The 18,366-nt window shown below is 44.0% G+C and overlaps 1 protein-coding gene across 1 annotated transcript in view; it reads left to right on the forward strand.

Moving 5' to 3' along the window:
• Positions 1-18,366, forward strand: part of TULP4 (TUB like protein 4) — a 207,653-nt gene that overhangs the window by 118,530 nt on the left and 70,757 nt on the right. The window contains 1 exon segment of the mRNA XM_017889635.1: positions 7,522-7,683. Coding sequence (XP_017745124.1) covers positions 7,522-7,683 — 162 coding nt within the window.

The raw sequence follows: 18,366 nt of genomic DNA on the forward strand, positions 1-18,366 counted from the left end.
TATATTTTAAATATATTTGACTGCTCCATGTAATATACCTTGATCCATAGGGGATTCGTTCCAGGACTTCCCACAGATACCAAAATTCATGGATGCTCATGTATATGGTATAAAACGGTATAATGTTTGTATATAATCTTTGCACATCATCTTTTATACTTTATTTATTTATTTATTTATTTATTTATTTATTTATTTATTTTGAGATGGCATCTCACTGTGTGTTGGAGAGCAATGGCTTCATACTGGCTCTGCCTCCCAGATTCAAGCAATTCTCCTGACTCAGCCTCTTGAGTAGCTGGGACTACAGATGCACATTACCGTGCCCGGCTAATTTTTGCATTTTGAGTAGAGACGGGGTTTCACCATGTTGATCAGGCTGGTCTCGAACTCCTGACCTCAAGTGATCCTCCTGCCTTGGTCTCCCAAAGTGCTGGGATTACAGGTGTGAGCCACTGCGCCCAGCCCATCTTGTATACTTTAAATCGTCTCTAGATTACTTGTAATACCTAATACAATGTAAATGCTAAATAAATAATTGTTATATTATTTAGGGATAATGACAAGGGGGAAAAAGCATACATGTTCAATACGAATGTAATTTTTTCCAATTATTTTTTATTCAAAGTTGGTTGAATTCATGGATACAGAATCCATGGATACAAATGGCAAACTGGGCCGGGCGCGGTGGCTCAAGCCTGTAATCCCAGCACTTTGGGAGGCCGAGGCGGGTGGATCACGAGGTCAGGAGATCGAGACCCTCCTGGCTAACATGGTGAAACCCCATCTCTACTAAAAATACAAAAAAAAAAACTAGCCGGGCGTGGTGGCGGGCGCCTGTAGTCCCAGCTACTCAGAGGCTGAGGCGGGAGAATGGCGGGAACCCGGGAGGCGGAGCTTGCAGCAATCCGAGATCGTGCCACTGCACTCCAGTCTGGGCGACACAGCGAGACTCCGTCTCAAAAAAAAACAAAAAGCAAATGGCAAACTGTATATGGAAAGGGATTTGAACAGATATACCCCAAAAGATGTGTAGATGATCAATCAACACATGAAATGATGCCCAACGTATTAGTCATTATGGAAATGCAAGTTAGAAAGACAATGTCATACACCTACTAGAGTAGTTAAAATGACTGACAACAGGCTGCCGTTGTGGCTGATGCCTGTAATCCCAGCACTTTGGGAAGCTGAGGCGGGCGCATCACCTGAGGTCGGGAGTTCGAGATCAGCCTGACCAACATGGAGAAACCTCGTCTCTACTAAAAATACAAAATTAGCCAGGTTTGGTAGCAGGTGCCTGTAATCCCAGCTACTTGGGAGACTGAGGCAGGAGAATTGCTTGAACCCAGGAGGTGGAGGTTGCGGTGAGCCAAGAATGTGCCATTGCACACTAGCCTGGACAAGAAGAGCAAAACTCTGTCTCAAAAAAAAAAAAAAAAAAAAAAAAACCAGCAGATCCAAGTGTAAAATGACATAATGACATAACCACTTTGGTTTTTTGAGACAGTGTCTCACTTTGTCGCCCAGGCTGAAGTGCAGTGGCGCGATCTTGGCTCTCTGCAACCTCCACCTCCCGGGTTCAAGCAGTTCTCCTATCTTAGCCTTCTGAGTAGCTAGGATTGCAGGCACTGCCATAACCACTTTGGAAAACAGTTTAGTAATTTCTTATACAGTTAAACATACATTTACCATATGGCCCAACAGTTCCACTCCTAGGTATTTACTCAATGAAATGAAATCATGTGTCATAAAAGTCCTGCACATGAATGTTCATAGTAATTTTATAATAACTAAGTGCTGGAAACAACCCAGCTGTCTAGCAATTTGTTTTAACTTTGTAGTTCAGAGGTACATGTGCAGATTTGTTACATAGGTAAACTTGTGTCGTGGGGGTTTGTTGTACACATGTTTTGTCACCCAGGTGTTAAGCTTTTAGTTATTTTTCCTGATCCTCTCCCTCTTTTCTACCCTTCATCTTCCACCCTCCGATAGGCCCCAGTATGTGTTGTTCCCCTCAATGTGTCCATGTGTTTTTGTCATTGTTAAGTGAGAACATGCTGTATTTGATTTTCTGTTCCTGTGTTAGTTTGCTAAACATAATGGCCTCCAGCTCCATCCGTGTTCCTGCAAAGGACATGATCTCGTTCTTTTTTTTTTTTTTTTTGAGGCAAAGTCTTGCTCTGACACCAGGCTATAGTGCAGTGGCGCGATCTTGGCTCGCTATAACCTCCATCTCCCTCCCGGGTTCAAGTGATTCTCTTGCCTCAGCCTCCCGAGTAGCTGGGATTATAAGCATGTGCCACCATGCCCAGCTAATCTTTGTATTTTTAGTAGAGACGGGGTTTCACCATGTTGGCCAGGATGGTCTTGATCTCCTGACCTCGTGATCTGCCTACCTTGGCCTCCCAAAGTGCTGGGATTACAGGCATGAGCCACCGCGCCTAGCCTAATTTCATTCTTTTTTATGGCTGCATAATATTCCATGGTGTATGTGTACCACATTTTCTTTATCCAGTCTACCATTGATGGACATTTAGGTTGATTCAGTGTCTTTGCTGTTATAAATAGTGCTGCAGTGAACATACATGTGCATGTGTCTTTATGACAGAAAGATTTATAGTCCTTTGGGTATATACCCCATAATGGGATTGCTGGATTTAATAGTAGTTCTGTTTTTAGGTCTTTGAGGAATCACTACACTGTTTTCCACAATGGCTGAACTAATTTACAATGTAACCAATAGTGTGTAAGTGTTCCTTTTTCTCTGCATCCTCTCCAGCATCTGTTACTCTTTGAGTTTTTATTTTATTTTATTATTACTTTTTTTTTTTTTCCGAGATGGAGCCTTGCTCTGTCGCTAGGCTAGAGTGCAGTGGCACAGTCTCAGCTCACTATAACCTCTGCCTCCCAGGTTCAAGCGGCTCTCCTGCCTCAGCCTCCCAAGTAGCTGGGACTACAGGCACGTGCCACCACACCCAGCTAATTTTTGTATTTTTAGTAGAGATGGGGCTTCAGCATGTTGGCCAGGATGGTCTCAATCTCTTAACCTTATGATCTGCTTGCCTCGGCCTCCCAAAATGCTAGGATTTACAGGCGTGAACCACCTTGCCCTATTTTTTGACTTTTTAATCATAGCCATTCCAACTGATGTGAGATGATATCTCATTGTGGTTTTGATTGCATTTCTCTAATCAGTGATGTTGAGCCTTTTTAAATATGCTTGTTGACTGCATGTATGTCTTCTTTTGAAAATTGTCAGTTCATATTTTTTGCCTACTTTTTAATGGAGTTGTTTTTTGTAAATTTGTTTATCCTTATAGATACTTTATATTAGACCTTTGTCAGATGCATACTTTGTGAAATTTTTCTCCCATTCTGTAGGTTATCTTTTTACTTTATTGATAGTTTTTTTTTTTTTTTTTTTTTTTTTTGAGACGGAGTCTCGCTCTGTCGCCCAGGCTGGAGTGCAGTGGCCGGATCTCAGCTCACTGCAAGCTCCGCCTCCCGGGTTTACGCCATTCTCCTGCCTCAGCCTCCCGAGTAGCTGGGACTGCAGGCGCCCAGCACCTCGCCCGGCTAGTTTTGTATTTTTTAGTAGAGACGGGGTTTCACTGTGTTAGCCAGGATGGTCTCGATCTCCTGACCTCGTGATCCGCCCGTCTCGGCCTCCCAAAGTGCTGGGATTACAGGCTTGAGCCACCACGCCCGGCCCGATAGTTTCTTTTGCTGTTCTGAAGCTCTTTAGTTCAACTAGATCTTATTTGTCAATTTTTGCTTTTGTTGCGATTGCTTTTGGTATCTTCATCATGAAATCTTTGCCCGTTCCTATGTCCAGAATGGTATTGCCTAGATTTTCTTCCAGGGTTTTTATAGTTAAGTCTTTAATCTTGAGTTGATTTTTATATATTGTATAAGAAAGGGGTCCAGTTTCAAAATTCTGCATATGGCTACCCAGTTATCCCAGCACCATTTATTGAATAGGGAGTCCTTTCCCCATTGTTTGTTTTTGTCACCTTTGTCAAAGATCAGATGGTTGTAAATGTGCAGCCTTATTTCTGGATTCTCTGTTCTGTTCCATTGGTCTGTGTGTCTGTTTTTGTACCAGTACCATGCTGTTTTGGTTACTGTATCCCTGTAGTATAGTTTGAAGTCAGGTAGCATGATGCCTCCAGCTTTATTCTTTTTGTTTAGGACTGCCTTGACTCTTTGGGCTCTTTTTTGGTTCCATATGAATTTTAAAATGTTCTGTGAAGAATGTCTTTGGTAGTTTGATAGAAATAGCATTAAATCTGTAAACCGTTTTGGGTGGTATGGCCCTTTTAGTGATATTGATTCTTCCTATCCATGAGCATGGAGTATGTTTCCATTTGTTTGTGTCATCTCTGATTTCTTTCTTTTTTTTTTTTTTTTTTTTTTTTTTTTTTTTTTTTTTTTTTTTTTTTTTGAGTTAGAGTTTCACTCTTGTTGCCCAGGCTGGAGTGCAATGGCACGATCTCGACTCACCGCAACCTCCGCCTCCCAGGTTCAAGCAATTCTCCTGCCTCAGCCTCCCTAGTAGCATGTGCCACCAAGCCCAGCTAATTTTGTATTTTTAGTAGAAACGGGGTTTCTCCATGTTGGTCAGGCTGGTCTCGAACTCCCGACCTCAGGTGATCCACCCGCCTCGGCCTCCCAAAGTGCTGGGATTATAGGCGTGAGCCACTGCGCCCGGCCTATCTCTGATTTCTTTGAGCAGTGTTTTGTAGTTCTCCTTGTAGAGATCCTTCACCTTGCTGGTTAGCTGTATTCCTAGGCGTTTTATTCTTTTTGTGGCAATTGCGAATAAGAGTTTGTTCCTGGTTTGGCTCTTGGTGGTGTGTAGGAATGCTAGTGATTTTTGTGTGTTGATTTTGTATCCTGAGACTTTGCTGAATAGCAATTTGGATAGACAAATTGTGGTATATTCGTACAGTGGAATAATATGTATAAAAAGGAATGAACTACTGACACACATAATTCAGATGACTCTCAACATCTTTATGCTGAGTAAAAGTATTTAGACACAGAAGGTCTCATTCGTGTAAAATTCTAGAATGAACAACAGTTACAGAAATCAGATCACTGTTTGCCTAGGACTAGGGTTGGGGATTGACTCCTGGGGCGAAGGGGGACTTTACTGCATGTAAATTATACCTTAATAAAGTTATTTTTAAAAGGAAAATATTAACAACTACTTGCCAACTGTTTTGAAAACTTACGTGAAATGGACAAATTCCTTTTCAAAATTATCAGAACTTTTTTTTTTTTTTAAGATAGAGTCTCTCTCTGTTGCTAGGCTGGAGTGCAGTGGCACCATCTTGGCTCACTGCAACCTCCACCTCCTGGGTTCCAGCAATTCTCCTGCCTCAGCCTCCCGAGTAGCTACTGCAGGTGCGCACCACCACGCCCAGCTAATTTTTGTATTTTTAGTAGAGACGGGGTTTCACCATGTTGGCCAGATGGTCTTGATCTCTTGACCTTGTGGTCCGGCTGCCTCGACCTGTCAAAGTGCTGGAATTACAGGCATGAACCACCGCGCCCAGCCCTAAAATATCAGAACTGACTCAAGAAGTAAAAAGGTTGAAAGTTTAGACTGGGTGCAGTGCTTCACACCTGTAATTCCAGCACTTTGGGAGGCCGAGGCAGACAGATCACTTGAGGTCAGGAGTTGGAGACCAGCCTGGCCAACATGGCAAAACCCCATCTCTACTAAAAATACAAAAATTAGCTGGATGTGGTGGTGCGTGCCTGTAATCCCAGCTACTCAGAAGACTGAGGCAAGAGAATCGCTTGGACCCGGGAGGTGGAGGTTGCACTGAGCCAAGATTGTGTCACTGCATTCCAGACTGGCAACAGAGCAAAACTCTGTCTCAAAAGAAAACGTGAAAGTTTAGTACTAGAACTATTAAATTGAAGAAGTGGTTAATAATCTCCCCATTACAAAAATACATAGCCAGATGATTTGGCAGGCTTGTCTACTAAACTTTGAAGCAACAAATCATCTCAGTTTATACAAATTCTCCCAGGCATTGGAAAAAGAGAGACTACTTCAGCCCATCCTGAGAGAGGTAACATAACCCTGCTAAATCCAGAGATGTACATTACCAAAACAAAATCACAGGTCTACTACATTCATGAATGCAGATGCAGAAAATCTAAAGACACTAGCAAATCAGTTTCAGCTGTGCATACAAAAGACAATACTTTACCTCTAAATTGGACTCTGGTAGGTATGCAAGCATAGGATGATGTGTAAAAATCCATACAAACAAATTACCACAGTAGATTAATAGAGGGAAAAATGTGATCATTTGAATAGATGTAATAAATGCATTTGATAAACTTAACACCCAAGTATAAGTAATGTTTTTCAGTTAGATTTTTTTTTTTCCTTCATTCTGATTGAGGGGGTATTGTTAGCAAGACTGAGGGGGAATATAATCAGAAACTTAGAGCTTTACTATTTTGGTAAGGGGCCCACAGACACTGATGGAGAATCTATTACTAACCATAAGTGAGAGGCAGTGTAACAGTGGTTGAAAGGAAGGACCCTGTAGCCAGCTTTTCCTGGGATTTTTCCTGTTTCTGTCTCTTGCCTCCTCTGTTGACTGAGTCTTCTCTGTAGATGAGAACAATAATACCTTCCATAGGCTGTTGACTTGAGGCTTAATGAATTAATGTACATGAAACACATAGAACGCTGTTGATGCACAGTATGCACTGAAGTCAGTTTCAGTCATTTTTCTTAAAAATATTTCTTTAGAGACAATACCTTACTCTGTCACCCAGGCTGGAGTATAGAGGCACAGTGATAGCTCACTAACGCCTCAACCTCCTAGGCTCAAGCAATCCTCCCACCTCAGCCTCCTGAGTAGTTAAGACCACAGGTGTGTGCCACCACTGCCGACTAATTATTTTGAGACAGAGTCTCACTCTGTTGACCAGGCTGGAGTGCAATGGTGCGCTCTTGGCTCACTGCAGCCTCTGCCTCCCAGGTTCAAGTGATTCTCTCACCTCTGCCTCCTGAGTAGCTGGGGCTACAGGCACGCACCATCACGCTTGCCTCATTTTTGTATTTTTAGTAGAGACGGGGTTTCACCATGTTGGCCAGGCTAGTCTCGAACTCCTGACCTCAAGTGATCTGCCTGCCTCAGCCTCCCAAAGTGCTGGGATTACAGGCATGAGCACCGCACCTGACCCCGACTAATTCTTAAATTTTTTGTAGAGGTAGGATCTCGCTATGTTGTCTAGGCTGGGCTCGAACTCCTGGCTTCAAATGATCTTCTCACTTTGGCTTCCCAGCATTCTGGGTTTACAGGCATGAGGCACTGTGGCTGGCCTCAATAATTTTTTTTAAAGCTTTCAAATAACGTATGTTATGTTTTAAGGCCATCTCCATCTTAGCCAAAAAGCTAAGTTAATGACTATGTGTAGACTTTGATAAAAGTGTTTTCCTCTTCAGATTACAAATTGACCCTTTTCTGTGTGTGTGTCCCCAAGGTGAGTGATTTCACGTGGAGCCATGATGGAACTCAAGCACTTATTTCCTATCGAGATGGGTTTGTCCTGGTTGGTTCTGTCAGTGGACAAAGACACTGGTCATCCGAAATCAACTTGGAAAGTCAAATTACGTGTGGCATATGGACTCCTGATGACCAACAGGTAACACCTCTGAAATGTGGTGGGTGTGTGATGTTAAAATCATGTGAGCTCGGAGGGAAGAAAGGGGCAGGAGAAGGGGAGCTGGTGCAAAAGCCTCTTTAAGAATCACAATGGAGGCTGGGCGCGGTGGCTCACGCCTGTAATCCCAGCACTTTGGGAGGCCGAGGTGGGCGGATCATGAGGTCAGGAGATCGAGACCATCCTGGCTAATACGGTGAAACCCCGTCTCTACTAAAAATACAAACAAATTAGCTGGGTGTGGTGGTGGGCGCCTATAGTCCCAGCTACTCAGGAGGCTGAGGCAGGAGAATGGCGTGAACCCGGGAGACAGATGTTGCAGTGAGCCGAGATTGTGCCACTGTACTCCAGCCTGGGCGACTGAGAGAGACTGTCTCAAAAAAAAAAAAAAGGAAAACTGTCCAAGTAAAAATTAAAACAAAAATTTTAAATGAATCATAAATTGGAGAAACAACATTTCCCACCAATATGGTAACATTAATTTAACATTTTAATTATATAAAATGTGCATACACTTTTATTAATAAAATCTGCATAAATATGCAGTTGATATTAGATATCAACTAAGTTGATACGAAGCTAAAACAATCAGGATAGGACATGGGATGTGTGGTATATTCCTACATCGTAAGACAACAAAGAAGCCCATGCATGTGCTAAAAAGAGCTGGAGGGAAGTGAATCAAAAGATTATAAGCAGTTATTTTATGCTAATGAGCCCCTGGTTCATTTTTTAAAAATTGAATTTCAAAATTTAATATGCCTGTTTGACTTTCATGAGAAAATAACATGTACGAACAATACAATTCTATATTGATAATTCATTTTGGAGGCCGAGCATGGTGGCTCACGCCTGTAATCCCACCACTTTGGGAGGCCAAGGCGAGTGGATCACCTAAGGTCAGGAGTTTGAGACCAGGCTAACCAATATGGTGAACCCCTTCTCTGCTAAAAAAAATTACAAAAATTAGCCAGGCATGGTGGTGGGCACCTGTAGTCCCAACTACTCAAAAGCTGAGACAGGAGAATCGCTTGAACCAGGAGGTAGAGGTTGAAGTGAGCTGCGATTGTGCCACTGCACTCCAGCCTAGACGACAGAGCAAGACTCCATCTCAAAAATGAAATGAAATGAAATGAAATGAAATTCATTTTTAAAATATAAGGATTGACTAGTTAAAACCTTTGTAAATATAAAACTTGTGTTTTCCTTGTACAGCAGAGTACATATAATGCCAGGATGTTTTGTAGCAGAGATTTAAGTTTATTATTGGTTAAAGAAACCAAGCAGTGTAATATGGAACCATAACTTTCATATTTGAGCCACTTTTTTTTAACTGAATTGCTTTCCTCTAGTCACTATATATTTAATGTTTCATTTTTCAAGTAAAAAGGCAAATATTTTTTCTCTTCTCAAAATTGGTATTATGAGATTTATGAAAAGGTGTTTTCAACTCCATGTTTCTTCCCTTGCTTTCCCCCAAAGACTTCCAGTTATCCCTAGTATTTGTGTGTATTTATATGAAATGCTTAGATTCGTTTATTGTAAAGCTGCATTTTTTTTTTACTACCCCCAGAGTCTCAGAAGTGTGTTGCATTAAGTGACCTTGCCCAAGTGACCTTGCCTAAGGCACCTGATCTCTCCTGTGTCGGTTTCTCCTGTGTGACAAGGACTATGTATTATTTCCTGCCTAATCCGCAGGGCTTTTGTAATGATCAAATGAAGGAACAGATGTGAAAGCCCTTAAAAAGCCAGGAGTGGAAGTCTTGGCTTCACATTCTTTCCTCGCCTAGAGTGGTGGAACTCATGAGCCATCTGTGAGGTTCATCTCAGGGTCCTCTGATGAGTTGTACCAGCCAGTGTCCCCAGCACACTGCGCACATGTAGGACAGGCAGGGAGTCCACTGGGAATACAGCAGTGAGAGAGATGTGGCTCTTGCCTTTGAGGTACAATTGGACCTGTTGAGGAGACAGACCTCTCCTTACACAGAATACTGCTGCCATGGCTTGGCAACGTGTGGAGGAGGACTTCCCAGGAAGGGCTGGCTGTGACTCCCAAGTTGAATCTGGGGTACGTTGTTCCAGGCAGCCTGAGCAGAGTTCCAGAGTATTGACACCATAGTGTGCATGTACCACAGGGAGTGGTTTCCTGCTGCTCTGGAATGTGAAGGGGGACTCCTGGGGCTGGAGGAGTCGGTAGGACAATGGCCATGGGAAGCATGGAGACCATGCTGACGTGCCTGGCCTTGACTCTGTAGACCTTGGTGTGAGGAAAGAGCTGATGTGGCAAGCAACTGGGCCCTTGGCCCCAGCCTCTGTCCTGATGACTGCTTTTATTAACAGGTGGGATTTTCTTCTAGGAAAGTGCCCCCACTGCCTTTAAATAAAAGGGTTGCAGCAGGGTGCCTGTTGTCTCAGCTAGTCAGGAGGCTGAGGTGGGAGGCTCACTTGAGCCCAGGAGTTCTTGAGACCAGCCTAGGCAACATAGCGGGACCCCATCTCTTTAAAAAAACAAATATTAAAAAAAAAAAAAAAGGGATTACAGGTCATTGAAGCAATAAGGACCCTGGGAAGAATTTACCACAGAGAAGATGTGTGTCAGGCACTCTTGTCAGTCCTGTTTGAACTGGGACATAGAGCAGGAATACTCCTCTTCCCGTCTCTGCCACTCATTCATATCTGTTGCTCGGTTTATTTTATTAGTGAAAAAATAGTACAAACACAGTTTGTGCGCCAGCCTAATGGCTATAATGTCAGGAGTTCGGTGTGGAAAGCAGCACCTCTGCAGCTCAGAGGGCTCTGAACAGTGGACATGAAGGTAGAGCAGCAGGAAACCGACTCAGTCTCTTCGTGCTTCCCCGAGAACTTTCTGCCTTTAATGTGAGTTAAAACAGCTTCCAGAAGTAAACCTCTTCCTCACATCTTGAGCTATTTTGGATTATAGTGGAATTTTAGGCTACTTCCTGTCAACTTTAAAAAATATAAACCGTACATGGCTGGGCGCAGTGGCTCACTCCTCTAATTCCAGCACTTTGGGAGGCCAAGGCGGGTGGATCACCTGAGGTTAGGAGTTCGAGACCAGCCTGACCAAATTGGCGAAACCCCGTCTCTACTAAAAATACAAAAATTAGCTGGGCGTGGTGGTGTGCGCCTGTATTGTGCACTGTGTTGCCAACTTTCTGTTACGAATGTGTTCAAATGTACAGAAAAGTTGAGAAAAACCTCCCTGAGACAAATTGCCATATTTGCACTTTATATATGTGCTTCCTGAGAATAAAGCCTTTCACCTGCACAGGCACCCCTAAGAAATTAGCAATGACATTATCTGGTATCTAGGCTATCTTCGTATTTCCTGAATTGTTACAGGAATGTGTTTCATAGTCTTTTTTGGTTTTTTGGAACCAGGATCCAGTTTAATTCACGTACAGCAGTTGGTTGTTCTGTCTCTTCAGTCTTTTAGTCTAGAACAGTTTCCTTTTTTTTAAATTGACTTTTTCATGAAGTCAGTGTGGCTACCTTATAGGCTGTCCCCACACTCTAGATTTGTCTGATTGTGGTTACTCATAGTATCATTTCCTTCCAGCCCTTGTATTTCCTATAAACTGGAAGTTGAGTCTAGATTAGAGTAGGAGTAAACAGTTTTGGTAAGAATACTTTAAAGGTAACATATTCTTTACTCTGAACCACACTAAAACTCTCATTCCAGTCTGAGGGTTGCTGAGTTTGATGGAACCTTTGTAAAAACAAAAGTTGCCAGGCACAGTGGCTCACGCCTGTAATCCCAACACTTTGGGAGGCCGAGGAGTGTGGATCATGAGGTCAGGAGATCGAGATCATCCTGGCTAACACGGTGAATCCCCGTCTCTACTAAAAATACAAAAAAATTAGCCAGGTGTGGTGGCACGCGCCTGTAGCCCCAGCTACTCTGGAGTCTGAGGCGGAGAATTACTTGAACCTGGGAGGCATTGCAGTGAGCTGAGATGGTGCCACTGCACTCCAGCCTGGGCAACAAGAGGGAAACTTTGTCTCAAAAGAAGTTATTTTCACAGTATGTTGTTAATGTCATCTACACTTAAACAGCTAATTTGTTCAAAGGATGTGTTTTACTTCAGGCTAAAATTTGTCTTCCATTAAATTGCAAGAAGGGAATGTAATCCTACTTGGAATCTATTTAGTGGGTAAGGACTCTATATTAGTTTGCTTGGGCTGCCATGACACAATATCACAGACTGGGCAGTTTCAACAACAGAAATGTATTTCTCACAGTTCTGGAGGCTGGAAGTCCAAGATCAAGCTGTTGGCAGGTCTGATTTCTCCTGAGTTCTGTCTTCTTGGCTTACAGACACCTGCCTTCTTATTGTGTTCTCACATGGACTTTTCTCTGTGCACCCACATTTCCAGTGTCTCTTCCTCTTCCTGTAAGGACACCAGTCCTATTGGATTAGGGTCCCACCCATACTACCCCATTTAACTGTAATTACCTCTTTACAGGCTCCATCTCCAAAAATAGTCACATTGGGGGTTCAATACATTTGTTCAACAAAATTCAGCATATGAGTTTTGGAGCATGCAATTCATTTCGTAATAGACTGATAGAAAATATTTTGGAGAACAGAAAAGTTACAGAAGAAATAGTGATATAAACTCAGCTTTAGAAACTTGGGATATATTTATAAATAGAACGGGTTTTATAGGGCTTGGGAGCAAACCAGAATGACACAAAGAGAAAATGTCAAATAAATGTAAGTATGACTGGGAAGAATATCTGGGTCCTAAGTTGATCCAGAGTAATGCTGCAACAGTGAAGCTTTTGCAGTTCTGGAAACACCAAGCATCACAGCAGAGTGTGCCACAGAGAATGTTTCATTGCCTCTGTGTTCTCCTTGGGTTTAGGAGAATACCTTGCCCCTTGATATGTGAAAGTTATTTGAGACGTTGACATTTTGAAATATTCTTCCAGCATGTTTTGGATCTTAGCTAACTGACAATTCACTTGCAAAGCCTTTCAACTAGAGAATGCGGTGAGAACCTGAGCTGTGTTTCCATGAAAAAGGTAGACTTGCCAATATGCCACTCAGCATTTCCAGGCTGAGTGTGGTCCTCCTAGGGCGGTGACTAGCTGATGTGACTGAGGCCACTGAGGATAGGTCAAAAGAAGATCCCCATACTTCAATTTGAGACTCCAGTTTGAATGTGGAAGAATTTTGTGGTAACTTCTGAATGAAAGTTACCACATACATAAAATGGCATGGGAAGAAAACCCTCTCCTTGTTCCTGCCCTTCCTGGGGGATCTCCAGGAAGTAGCCCCCAGGCATTTCTCTGCTGTGGGAGACAACGGGTTCTGCCAAGAACTCTTCCCAGACTGTGGCTTTGTCCCTGTGTCATCTCTAACACCCCATCTCCACAGAGCTCCTGCAGTGAGGCACATAAATAATTTGGGTGCATGAACCATTTTAAAAATCATCTTAAGACAATTCCAGGGCGTTACAGCTTATGGAAGTTAGTGACACCCATTTCCCCCCACAGTCAGGGTAGCTCCCGTCCTGCGTCAAGCAAAGATGTGTATCCTTTGTGTATCTTCCGGGCATTTGCAGCTTCCCTCCCCAGTCACTGGTTCCTGTTTCTTACCCCAGGAGCCACAGAGCATGCTTCTCTCTGGGCTCTTGGCCTCAGATGCGATCTCCTTGGCAGCCTGGTGCTTCCGTCCTCTGCTTGGCTACCTTGGTTGGCATCTTCTAGACCCTGTCAACATATCCAGGCACGTCCTTTCTAGCAATGCCTCTCCCAGCTGGATCTCACCTCCTCCTCCCATCCCTGTCATCTTCTTCCCTGGCTCTTACATGGCATGCCTTTCCAACTCGTTCCCCCTTCTGAGGTTCCAACCTCAGGCCTCTTCCCTTTTTCCTATCCTTTGGGTGATTTCTTCTACTGCCACAGATGCATCAGCTCCCGTCTGTCCGCTGCCGGCTCCCCACACCTGTCCCGCACTCATCGCTCTTGTCCTTCACACTGCGATACCATCACTGTCACCACCACCACCATGCCTGCAGAGCAACTCCGGGTAGATGTAGACATTGCTCTAGTCCACTGTGGTCTGAACTTAGCATCCTCTCCACCCCTCTCTCCTCCCTCTGGCCCCTCAGCTGCACTCCTCTCTTGCTCATCTTGTATGCCCTAGACTGGGAATTGCTCATCGTTTGTGTCCTAAACTGGGAATCATTTATGCCCTAAACTGGGACTTTTCTTTTCTTTTCTTTTCTTTTTTTTTTTTTTTTTTTTTGAGATGGAGTCTCGCTCTGTTGCCCAGTGGCACGATCTCAGCTCACTGCAACCTCTGCCTCCCGGGTTCAAGTGATTATCGTGCCTCACCCTCCCAAGTAGCTGGGACTGCACAGGCATGTGCCACCATGCCTGGCTCATTTTTGTATTTTTAGTAAAGACGAGATTTCACCATGTTGGCTAGGCTGGTCTCGAATTCCTGACCTCAAGTGATCCGCCCGCCTCAGCCTCCTAAAGTGTTGGGACTACAGGTGTGAGCCACCATGCCTGGCCTGGACTCTCTTTTCTGTACCTCCAACCTTCATTTAGTCACCAGGTCCTGTTGATTCTACTTCCTGTGTTTCTCTCTGGGACTATTTATTTTTACTTAAAGTTTATAGATGATTGTGCTCAAACCAGCTTAACTGAAAGTATTTAAGGTTTCACATAACTTGACCAGAATGTGTCACTTGAAGGGAAGTTAATGGTTCTCCTGAAATACAGGTACAGATATACCTCACTTTATATAGTGGATGAAAGAATGTAGGTAAAGTGAATTTTTGAAAACATGATTATATTTTAACTACCCACCTACAGGAATCTCCCTATTTAAAGAATATTCTATAGAAATTGCCCTTGCTTAGAAGGTAGTTGTTTTTGAAATTAGAATTCTTCACCTAGTACATGTTTTTGCTAGCAATATCCAGGTTTTAGTTTTCTGGGAGTAGAAGTAATATTTCTTTATAAATACTAAAACTTTTTAAAAGGAGAGAGTCTTAAATCTGGTATTTTCTTAGACACTTTTTTTTTTTTTTTTTTGAGATGGAGTCTCGCTCTGTCTCCCAGGCTGGAGTGCAGTGGCCGGATCTCAGCTCACTGCAAGCTCCGCCTCCCGGGTTTACGCCATTCTCCTGCCTCAGCCTCCCGAGTAGCTGGGACTACAGGCGCCCGCCACGGCGCCCAGCTAGTTTCTTAGATGCTCTTAAAGCATGATTTCAAATAAAGTAGAAAGAGTTCGGGCTGATAAGTATTAAATAGTCACCATGATAAAGCTTTTAGCTTTTCAGGTCTTGGCACATGCGGTACTAGTAGGTGGCATTTTCTTCTCTAGCCTCAGTGCTGGTTGTATTTAGTTTTGTGTTTTTTAAACCTACAAAGAGGGAAGGTTTATCCTTTTTGCTTTGGGATGCAAAAGGTAGGTCCCAAATCCCTTCTCATCTGCTAAGGAGGTTTTGCACCCTGTGCGATCTGTTGTGTGCTAGTGTGATCATGTCCCTGAGGCCACTGGGTCTTCATGGCAGCTAGGCACTGTCAGGTCATCTGGGGACAGAAGCAGTAACAGTCATGGAATGCCTGTGCACCTCTGGGACATTTGTGAGATGAAAGCTTTTTCATGTACATGTTTTGCAAGAAATAATGACCTTTATTTGCTATTTGGAGTGGAGTGGAATCAGGACCTGAGTAATTAGTGTAATAGGATTATTTAAAAGAATATTTTAGGCCAGGCACGATGGCTCATGCCTGTAATCCCAGCACTTTGGGAGGAGGGCCGAGACGGCGCGGATTCACGACGTCAGGAGGCATCGGAACCCGATCCTGGCTCATACGGGGTTGAGAACCCGTGGTCCTTCTAGCTTGAAAAGATACGCAAAAAAAAAGAACTGAACGCCCGGGGCGACTGAGGGCGGGCGCTCGTGCGTCAGCTACTGGGCCGGAGGGCGAGGCGAGGAGGAATGGGGTAAACCCGGGAGGGCGGAGCTGCCAGGTGAGGCTGAGATCCGGCCACTGCACTCCAGCAGCTGGGGTGGCAGAGCAAGGGACTCCGTCTCAACGAGAAAAAAAAAAAAAAAAAAAAAATATTTTAGTACAGAATTTTAAATTCATTTAGTTCAAATGGTTTAAAAATAAATTTTAGGTCCTAAGGCCTAAAATCATGCCTGTAATCTTAGCACTTTGGGAGGCCAGAGCAGGAGAATTGCTTGAGGCCAAGCGTTCAAGACCAACCAGGGTAATGTAGCAAGACCCCATCTCTACAGAAAATTAAAAACTAGCCAGGTGCAGTGGCACAGTCCAGTGGTCCTAGCTACTCAGGAGGCTGAGGTGGGAGGATTGCTTGAGCCTGGAAGGTCGAGGCTGCAGTGAGCTGTGATTGCTCACTGCACTCCAGCCTGGAGAACAGAGCGAGACCCTGTCTCAAATAAAATAAAAATAATATTTAAAAATAATTAGTATGCAGATATCTTTCCAGAGATATTAAGGGATGAAAAATGAACTGTTATAGATACTCATATGCAGGTAAACGTTAAAACATTGGTCAGTTGAAAAGAAAATTCATTCACTTTTAAAAGATAAAGTCATGACTGAAGTACCAATTTAGAACTCAAGGAGATTCCCTAACTCCCCAAAGTATCCAAGTAATAAATGATTCTGGCAAGGCACAGTGGCATGTCCCTGTAGTTCCTGCTACTCAGGAGACTAAGGTGGGAGGATCCCTTGAGCTGAGGAGTTCTGGGCTGTGGTTTGCTATGTCATTCAGGTGTCTACAATACAGTTTACTTCCTGGGTGCAGGGGACCACCAGATTGTCTAATGGGGGGTGAGCCGGCTCAAGTCAGAAACTCCCATTAAAGCAGGTTAAAACTCCCGTGCTGATCAGGAATGGGATTGCACCTGTGAATAGCTACTGCACTTCAGCCTGGGCAACATAGTGAAACCCCATCTGTAAAAATAAAAAAATAAGTGATTCTGTAGGGATTTTAAGTATATAATTTTTTAATTTGATTATGAAAATTTCAGTAGCATATGAAAATAAGGAATCTACATATTTTACATTTGCTTTTTTATCCCTTTCTTTTTTTCTTCTTTGCTGTATTTAAAGCGAATCCCAGATAGCATATCATTTCACCAGTACATACTTTAGTGTAAATCTCCTCAAAACGTGGCATCCTTCCATAACCACAGTGCCATTATCACACGTCATCTGTTCCTTTCTTGGAGGGAGGTTCTTGTTGGATTGAAGCACATAGTTTGAGTCTGGCTCTGCTCATGGCTCTGGAGGAGCACATCTGCAGCACTGGGGAGACACATGTCCCTGCTGAGGGCTTCCTTTGTCTTGCATAGTCAGAAAGGAAAAGATGGAACTTCAAAACAGTAGTATAACCCTTTGCTTTCTCAGCTAAAACCACCACTGTTTGTTTGTTTGTTTGTTTGAGACAGAGTTTCACTCTTGTCGCCCAGGCTGGAATGCAATGGTACGATCTCAGCTCACTGCAACCTCTGTCTCCTGGGTTCAAGTGATTCTCCCTCCTCAGCCTCCTGAGTAGCTGGGATTACAGGCGTGCACCACCATACCCAGCTCATGTTTGTATTTTGAGTGGAGACAGGGTTTCACCATGTTGGCCAAGCTGGTCTTGAACTCCTGACTTCAGGTGATCTGCCCGCCTCAGCCTCCCAAAACTGCGCCCAGCCCACAGTTTTATAATGAAAAGTAATTTACAGGCCGGGCACAGTGGCTCACACCTGTAATCCCAGCACTTGGGGAGCCCGAGGCGGGGGAATCACGACATCAGGAGATTGAGACCATCCTGGCTAACATGGTGAAAACCTGTCTCTACTAAAACTACAAAAAATTAGCCGGGCGTGGTGGCAGGCGCCTGTAGTCCCAGCTACTCGGGAGGCTGAGGCAAGAGAATCGCTTGAACCTGGGAAGCGGAAGTTGCAGTGAGCCGAGATCGCGCCACTGCGTTCCAGCCTGGGTGACAGAGCAAGACTCCGTCTCAAAAAAAAAAGTAATTTACTGATATTTGATGTATAAATATCAACTAACACATAGAAGAGGTCTATTCTTTGATAGAAAAAAAATCGAACTTCACAAAAGCAAAACGTCACAATTCATTATTTGCAAGGAGTTTTCTATTTGCCCTAAGAAAACATTTTCCTCTGTTGTCCCGTTAAGGCTGGCTGTAAGCACAATTCAGCCTCAACAACTGCCCCTCCCAGAGCAGTTCTCACTCCCACACAGGGCCCAGAGCAGCTCTCACTGCCACACAGGGTCCAGAGCAGCTCTCACTCCCACAGAGGGCCCAGAGCAGCTTGCCACACAGAGCAGCTCTCACTCCCTCACAGAGTAGCTCTCACTCCCACACAGGGCGGCTCTCACTCCCACACAGGGCACAGAGTAGCTCTCACTCCCACACAGGGCAGCTTTCACTCCCACACAGGGCAGCTCTCACTCCCACACAGGGCAGCTCTCACTCCCACACAGGGCACAGCAGCTCTCACTCCCGCACAGGGCACAGTAGCTCTCACTCCGACACAGGGCACAACAGCTCTCACTCCCACACAGGGCAGCTCTCACTCCCACACAAAGCAGCTCTCACTCCCACACAGGGCAGCTCTCACTCCCACACA

Source organism: Rhinopithecus bieti, unplaced genomic scaffold (genome assembly GCF_001698545.2).
Source record: "Rhinopithecus bieti isolate Rb0 unplaced genomic scaffold, ASM169854v2 scaffold_18548, whole genome shotgun sequence".
Taxonomy (NCBI): domain Eukaryota; kingdom Metazoa; phylum Chordata; class Mammalia; order Primates; family Cercopithecidae; genus Rhinopithecus; species Rhinopithecus bieti.